This window comes from Marmota marmota, unplaced genomic scaffold, assembly GCF_001458135.2.
Source record: "Marmota marmota marmota unplaced genomic scaffold, marMar, whole genome shotgun sequence".
In the NCBI taxonomy this organism is placed as follows: domain Eukaryota; kingdom Metazoa; phylum Chordata; class Mammalia; order Rodentia; family Sciuridae; genus Marmota; species Marmota marmota.
In genome coordinates, this window is record NW_026000241.1 from 747,802 (window position 1) to 756,567 (window position 8,766).

The following is an 8,766-nucleotide window of genomic DNA, read 5'->3' on the forward strand; positions in this document are numbered from 1 at the left end:
CCGGGAGCCGGAGGAGGGAGGAGGGGGGCGGGCGGCGTGGACAATGCGGCGGCGGGCGGGGGGCAGGGAGGGGCGGGACGGGGCGGGGGAGTCGGGGCTGGAGCGGAGCGGGGCGCCGAGCATTGAGAGCGCAGCCGGGATCGGAGCAGAGCTCCAGGAGCCGACAGGAAGCCACGGCGCCCGGCCCGGGGGCGATCAGCCCGCGGCGCCCCCGGGTCTGTCCCCGGGGCGCCATGGCCCCACTGAGGCGGGGCGCACCCGCGGGACTGCTGGCGCGTCCGCTTGAGAGCAGCTGAGCTAGGTGCAGCTTGAAAGGGCCAGGACTCCTAGGGTGCAGGTGGCCGCCGGCGCTATGGAGCCCCCGGCCGCCCCCTCGGAGAGGACCCTGTCTCTGTCTCTGCCCGGGCCCAGGGAGGGCCAGGCCACCCTGAAGCCGCCCCCCCAGCACCTGTGGCGGCAGCCGCGGACCCCCATCCGTATCCAGCAGCGCGGCTACTCAGATAGTGCGGAGCGCGCGGAGCCGGAGCGGCCGCCACACCGGCCCATAGAGCGCGCCGACGCCGTGGACACCAGCGACCGGCCCGGCCTGCGCACGACCCGCATGTCCTGGCCCTCGTCCTTCCACGGCACCGGCACCAGCGGCGGCGGCGCGGGCGGAGGCAGCTGCAGGCGGTAAGACTCTGGGCTGAGGACGCGCGCGGAGCGCACAGGCGCGCAGAGAGAACGCAACTCGTCCCGCCTACCGCAGGGGGCGCTGTGATGCGGGTGGGGTCAGTGTGACTGGAGGGGGCCGAGCTGGGGGGAGTTCAGCTGCGGGGGAGTCTGGGACCCGGTCCCTACTTGGGCACCCAACAGAAGGGTTCCTACTGAAGCCTCCTGGGTCTATTTAGGGGGCGCCATGCTGCATGTAGAATTTACAGGGTCTGGGGTGGGAAAGGGGCTGCAGCTTCAGGGTCAGTATTCTGGCAGTGCAGGCCAGCGTTAGACTGGGTGGTACTTGGAGCGACGTTCCTGGGGCCACTATACTGAGAACTAGATTGACTGTGTTTGGGGTATCCTAGGGAGCACTCTGTAGGGGCATCTGCAGATTGAGGGATGCTCAGGGTCCTCTTAGGGGATGGAGGACTCTGCAAAGAGGGCATTGGTGAACTCGCCTTATAGCAGCTGAGGTCAGGAATCCAGAGAGGCTGTTTTGAGGAGCACTGTATTGGGGCATTTGTGTTGAGTTGGAGTCCCCCATCTCAGCACAGGAGTGTTAAGTTTCCACAGCTGCCCTGCGGCAGGGAACAGTGCAGAGGGGGCACACGGTCCTAACATAGGTCAAGGAGTCCCTGCCTCTTTGAGGTGACAGTGTAGTGAGGGTGTGTATGTTGGGCTGTTCTGGTGGTATCCTCTGGCTGAACTCACTTTGCTCCAGCTTTTGGTGTATGACCAGCGGCCCCAGCTGCCTTGGCTATGTGCTCCGTTCCGGGGTCCTCTGACTGTGGCATGGTGACTGTGTACTTGTAGGATCATGTAATTGTAACATGGTAACTGTGTATTCCTGGGACAGTGATTGTGACAGTGTGACTGTGTGCTTCTGGGATGTTGTGACTGTTACAGGATGACTGTGTCCTCATGGGACACAGTCATTGTGACAATGACTGTGTGTGCTCCAGGAAAACAGAATTTTTGCAGGGTGATTGTTTCTGATCCTGGAACAGTGATTGTGACAACAAGACTGTGTATGCTTTCAGGATAGCGTGGCTGAGACACGATGACTTTGTGCTTCCAGGTCAGTGATTGTGACAGTAACTGTGTGTGCTTCAGGGATGCTGTGGCTGTGACAGGGTGACTATTTTTCCTCTTGGGACATAGTGATTGTGCCAGAGTGACTGTCTTTACCCCCAGGACACTGATTGTGAGGTGGTGTCTCTGTTCCAGGTCAGAGCATAATAACAGAGAGTGTTCCACAGATGTATGTCTGGTACTGTAATGTGTACCTTCTCGGGGACAATGTGTTTGTGTCAGTGGAACTATCTGTGCTCCCTGGGACTATGTGCGACACAATGTGACATGCGTTCATCTGTCCTGTGAGCACATGTCTGAGGGTTGGTATTCTGACTCTGGAGCTGTGCCCCTGTTTACTTGGCATTCTTAGTGAGTGCATCTACTCTGATGGTGCCCCAGGCTCTGACTGTGTGTGCTTCAGTAACATGGAGACTGATAACTTAGCCCCACCCATGGGTGCCCTTCTCTTTGGGACATGGTTCAGATGATCACATCACTCAGATGGTCAGATTTGGGTTTCTCATCCCTGGAGTTCCCCAGTGAGGTCTCTAGGCTGTGACCTTAGTCTTCCTAGGTCTCTCTGGAGGCCCCCACCAGCCACCACACTTCCCCAGGCCACCTCCACCTCCCTTCTGGGCACCCCCAGCTCCAGTCCTCTGTCTCCACCAAGAAACAAGTGTCATGGGCCCAGCACACACAGCCTGATATTTCCCAAAGGGAACTAGAGAAAAACTAAAGGAAAACAGAGCTAGGATCAACAGGAAATGCCAAGACCAGGGGCAGGGAGCCAAACTGGCTCAAGTCACTGTCCTGAGAGACCAAGGAGGGGGTGGGGTGCTAGGAACTGGGCCCCATTCCCTTTTAAGGCTCTAGGGACTTCCCTACCCTGGTCTCCTGGCTATTAGCTCTCAGGGGACAGTGGCTGAGTGGTAACAATTATTGTCATTTCAGGGTGTCCATCTTCTAGTGGCTCACTTTTAGGCTTCATGCCAGGAACTTTTTCACAAGTCCTCACTCCCAGTGGCCCTGTGAGGTATCCCTGGTTGGACAGATAGGGACACTGGCCAGAGAGGTAAAATTCCTTCTCCTTCCCCCTGCCCAAATTCATAATACCAGGAAGTGGCAGAGCTGAGATTTCAGTTCCGATTTGCCTGACGCCTGTGTCTTTGTTGTAAGCATCTCATCCTCTCTGAGCCTGTTTCCTGCCCGAAAAGTGGGGCTGTTGCTGGCACTGCCCTGTGGGGCTCAGTTTGAGAGTTCTGTGAGTTCGAGATGTTGTGAAGGATTTGACAAAGTCAGTGCTTAGGTTATTGCTCAAGGAGTTGAGGCTGTAGCGGACATTGCTTTTTTGGAGTGGGAAGAACAAAAAACAGGAACTTGAACCACATCCCTGCATGGGCTCTGGTTTCCTTTTCACTGTGGGTCTGTGCAGTCTCCAGCGGGCAGAGCTAGTCTACAGCTGGTTTGGAGGGGCTGTCTGTGGGCACTTTCTCCACCTCCCCCCACAAAAAGAGGAAGGGGACAGAGAGACCTCCAGTGGGAACCTCTCTCCTGAAATGGGGCATTTCGCCAGAAAGGGGGCTCTACCACTGCACACACAGGGGATTCCAGCGCTCCCCACTTTGAAGTTCATCCACCCACCAGAAACAGGGTCCAGCCATCCCCCTAGACTTGAGTCCTGGGGACCCCCCCAGAGAGGAGGCACTGTCCCCCAGCCGAGATGCCATCCACACTTCCCACCTGGGATGCATGAGACAGAGCTCCTGGCGCGCCCTGCTAGGCTGAGTCACGGCACCGCTGGGATCTGTCAAGAGGCAGATGGAGCGGGAGGAAGAGGAGGACCGGGAGGGAAGAAGAGGAGCTGCTTGAATTGGGGGCCAAAATATAGATATGCCCCTCTCCCTGGACCCCCAAACTCTCGCCATCGGAGAGCGCTTCCTGGCCGCGGGAGCGGGTATAGGCAGCCCGGCTTAGGTCTATCTCTGACTAGCGGTCTCTGTCTCCACTTGGGCCATCGCCTCCTCTTGTCCCTGGCGTTCCCACGTGCCTGGATGTGTGGCGGAAAGTCTCTCTCTCCGCGCGCCCTCTGCTGGACGGCGAGAAAGGCACAGCCTGAGTGTGCGCTCCAGGACCTCACCTGTCGCCGCACCAAGTCATCGCGCCACTGCCGCAGAGTCTCGTATTATTATTTTATGCTTATTGAGCGCTCTGGAGAGCGGGCGCCAGGCCGGCCGACCGCAGGCTGAGGGTGAGGTCCTCTCCTTCCCGGGTTGAGACCTGATCGCTGCCCCCATCCTCCACCTGGTCGCCAAGTGCGGAGGAGACGCCGCCTGGTGGACGGCGAGGAACTTGACGGAAAACTTGTGGACGCGGAGTTCGTGCCCCATGCCAGCACCAGAGCCCCCCAACACCAACCTGCATTTTAACGCTCAGCATCCTTGGATGCGCACCCCTACCCGGAAAACAGAGACGAAATGACTTGTCCAAGGTCACACAACGAGGAAGGGCAAAATTAGGGTTAAAATGAGGTTTCCTCCACTGCCGAGCAGTGGGTAAGATTCAAACTGAAGCCTCACTTGCTGACCTGGGACCAGAGTCCGTGCCTCTTTATTTTCATCAATAAAATGGGGTTGAAAAATAAGAAGTTCCCACCCCAGGGCTGTGGTAAGGCTGAAATGGCTGACGTAGGAGCTGGGCAGCCAGGACCTGTTTCGAGAAAGCATTTCCTCAAATGACATCAGCAGAGAGAAAGCCGGTGTCCCTCAAACCACAAAGCCAGCGCCATCTTTCACTGGTAACAGATTCACTCTCCTGAGTTACAGGAAACTGGGGCTTTGGGCTGAGGAAGCCACAGGCTGGCCTGGTGAGGACAGAGTTTTGAGGGGCATCTGAACCCACTGTTTTACATCTGATATGTGTTTGGAGCCAGCCTTTGCCCTTTGCTTGCTCTGTGAACCTCATCTGAAACAGGACCTTTCATTCTACACATGCATCCTTGAGGTTACAGCTTAGAATCCAATCGACCCAGTCTTACTGTCTGGAGTTCTCAGACTAGTGGGTGAAGCAGAAATAGCAAGTAAAACCATCTGATAATTATAGATGGTGACACATGGAATATGAAGAACAGAGGGATCCTGAGGTCAATCAAGGCCTTTCTAAGGAGGTGACATTTAAACAGATACCTAAGTAAATAGAGAGAGATGCTATGTGGGTATCTGATGGTAGAGAGTGCCTGCTAGAGAGAACAGCCAGTGCAAAGGTCCTGTGGTGGGAATGTGAGCTGGGAGACAAGTGTGTCTGGGGCAGAGTGAGGGGTGAGTGGAAGGAAATGAAGAAGGGAAGTGATGGGTGGCTCATAGGCCATGGTTAGTGTGGTCTACAGGTCTCAGTTTATATCTGGCTTCCTAGGAGGAGACAAAAGTCACTGGACTGGAAGGATACTGATCTGTGAAGACCCTGTGTGGCCTAGGGCTAAAATCCCAAGCTCTGGAGCCAAACAACTAGATTCATGATCCAGCTCTGCTCTTTTTGGGCTGGATGACCCTGGCTAAGTCACTCCCCTTCTCTGGGCCTTGGTTTCTCTGTCTTTGAAGTTGACCTAGGAAGAAACCTATTCCAAAGAGCTTACCAGCCAGTGAACAAGAAAACCCTCATTTCCTATTGTGGGTCCTGGTGGGCAGTACAGTGGGGATCTTGGTAGGACTAGGACAGGCATTCTCCCCTGGGATATAGTCTTGCCTCCCAGGGATCTGAAACAGCTGGAAACATTTTAGTGGTCATAAGTGAAGGGTACTGCTGACATCTAGTGGGTAGAGGCCTGGGATATTGCTACATTGCTTAACAGTATGGGACAGCCCACCCAGGACAAAGTATTATCTAATCCCAAATGTCCCCAATGCCAAGGATGAGAAAATTGGAATTCTCAGCAAGGTGATACCACATCCAAGGAGATGAAAACTGGTTCTTTCTGGGAGTGGGGCAATTTTAAAAATCGTGTGTATGCGGGGCGGGGGGGGGGTTCTGGGGATTGAACCTAGGCCCTTGAGCATGCTAAGCAAGTGCTCTAGCTCTGAGTAACATCCCCAGCCCCCCATTTTACTTTTATGCATAAAGCACAGATACACAGCCGTTTCTTGGTATGCATGTTGGGGGTGATTCCAGGATTCCCCAACCACCCCAATCTGCAGATGCTCATCTTCCTTATATAAGATGGCATAGTATTTGCATAGAGCCTACGCACATCCCCCGTGGACTTTAGATCATCTCTAGATGACATATAACACTTAATACAATGTAAATGCACTGTACACAGTTGTCATACTATATTGTTTAGGGAATGATGACAAGGAAAAAAGTCTCTACGTGTTCAGGACAAACCCTTTCGATCTGCAGTTGGTTGAATCTGAGGAGGCAAACCCTGTAGCTCCAGGACTGTACACACAGTGCTTAAACAGGCATTAACATTTCATGGGGAAGGCAATTAGAAAAAAATAAAAAGTCCACTCAGGCTATCTCTTAAGCAGACAGTAATAAAATAGAGGGTGGCAAAGACTGGACTAGATCCCAACTCAGCCACTCACTGGCTATGTGAACTTGAAACAACCTTGAACAGGTCATTTCTCTCCAACACCCAGTTTTCCTATCTGCAAAGTGGGGACAATAATAGTAGCACTTCCTGGAAGTTTTTTTTTTGTTGTTGTTGTTTATTTTGGTACTGGGGATTCAACTCAGGCACATGACCACTGAGCCACATCCCCAGCCCTATTTTGTATTTTATTTAGAGACAGAGTCTCACTGAGTTGCTTAGTGCCTTGCTTTTGCCAAGTGTGGCTTTGAACTCGAAATTCTCCTGTCTCAGCCTCCTTAGCCCTGGGATTACAGGTGTGTGTGCCACTGAGCCCTTCCTGGGAGTTTTGTGAGGATTAAATGAGATTTTACCTGGGGATACTGAATGCATAGGAAGCATTCTAAAGGGTTAGCTGCTGGGTAAAGGATTACCACTGTCACCACCACCATCATCATTGTCATAGTCATTCCCTGTTCTCTAGCTAGTACTCTGGCTTGCTCACTATAAGCCCTCAATAAATGCTTTGTCAAATAATTGTAGCAAATGTTTAGTGCACATCTATTTTTTTTTTTTTTCAGTACTGGGGATTGACCCCATGGGTGCTTTACCACTGAGCCACATCCTCAGTCCTTTTTATTTTTTTATTTTGAGAAAGGGCCTCTCTAAATTGCTTGGTGCCTCATTAAATTGCTGAGGCTAGCTTTGAACTTGCGATCCTCCTGCCTCAGCCTCCCGAGCCCCTGGGATTATGGGCGTGTGCCACTGTGCCCAGTAGAGCTGGGTATTCTTATTACACCTATTTTACACCTGGGGAAAACTGAGGCTCAGAAAAAAGAGGGAATTTGCCCAAGGTCAAATGGCTAAGAAGTGTCAAAGATCAGACTCAAGTCCAGCCCACCTGACTGGGCCCCATAGCATTACAACCAATAGCAAGGGAGGTGGAACCTTGAAATAGATTGGTCCCCCTTTCTCATTTAAAGCAAGCTTCTCCCCCTTCCTTGGTCCCAAAGAACCACTCACAGGTTGGGGGAGGCTGAGGGATTCTAACCAGCTGACTGGCTGTTCTCAGGTCTTCCCCTCTCTGAGCCTCTTCATCATCTGATAAAGGGGGGCAGTGTGCCCCACAGGGTCACAGTGGTTGGGCATGGAGAATCCTTATTGGGCTCCAGAAAGTCTCCATCTAGGTGTATTATGTGCCTGCTATGGGGAGATGGGGTTCTTGGGACTACCTTGAAGCTGTGGGGGCCCAATTCTAAAAGGTGCCTCAGGGATTCTAAGGATTGGCAGGAATGGGTGGTGCCTTAGGACCCCCACCATAGTGGCTGTGAGCACACCAGAGGCTTCTAGGCATATCTTTTTAAAAAAATTTTTGTGTTTGTTCTTTTTAGTTATACATGACAGTGGAGTGTATTTTGACATATTATACATACATGGAGTGTAAGTTCCCATTCTTGTGGCTGTACATGATGACGTGGGGTTATACTGGTCATGTATTCAGATAGGAACGGGGAAAGTCATGTTCAATTCATCCTCCTGTCTTCTAGGCATATCTTAAGAGGTATGAGGCACATCTCATGAGTTGTGGGTGGCATTTTAGAATGTCCCCAAGGATTTGGGGGTACATCTTAGATTCTGGCCTAGAATCTGGGACTGTTCCCAGAGTTATAGAGGAATTTAAGTTCTTTGAGCTCCAAGGGGCACCCCTGGATTTTGGTAATATCTTCATGGCTATGAGGCATGCCCTGAGTAGGGAAGATATCCCTGAGGGTGTGTGGGGGTTTCAATACTTGATTTGGGGGATGTGGTGGAGCCACTTGGGATTAAGGGACATCTGAAGGACTGTGGAAGCACTCATGGGGTCTGTGAAGGAATCTAGGATTTGGGGATTTCACATGTAGTCTGTGTGGACTGCTAGGGGTGCTCTGGGGGGCATTTCTGCATGACTGAGGAGGGGTGATGGTGGTGCTCTAGGGGAGTTTGGGACATCTAAGGAACTGTGCTGGTGCTCTTGAGATCTGAAGGGTGCTCTTGTGGGCCCTCAGCACCATTGGGTTTGTGGTTGCCTCCTGGAATTCTCGGGATGTCCCAGAAACAAGGAGGACACTGCTAGGAATATAGGGACATCTTGACAGAGCATCACGGTCTATGGGGCCTCTTAGAGTACCTCTGGGTTTTGTGGGGAAACAGGGATTTGGGGAGCACCCTGGTTGTGTGGGGACCTCAGGGACAGTTAGGGCCCTACAGGACTCCCTTGAGGTCTGTGGGGCCTGTCAACACCGTGGGAGGTTTGTGGGCACACCTCGAGATTTGAGGGGCGTCGCTGGGGTTTGTGGAAACGCTTCCGGCTATTTGGGGGACATCGGAAGGACTGCGGGGAGGCCTTGGGGTCTGCGGGGGGGAGTCCCCGTCGCTGTGGTGTGGACGCCCCA

General features: G+C 53.1%; 1 protein-coding gene across 1 annotated transcript in view; it reads left to right on the forward strand.

The window, feature by feature from the left end:
• Window positions 1-102: 102 nt before the first annotated feature.
• The window catches only part of Pde4a (phosphodiesterase 4A), a 36,284-nt gene continuing 27,620 nt past the window's right edge, over window positions 103-8,766 (forward strand). The window contains 1 exon segment of the mRNA XM_015489008.2: window positions 103-672. Within this exon segment, the coding sequence (XP_015344494.1) occupies window positions 353-672 (320 nt within the window). The 5' untranslated portion in view covers window positions 103-352.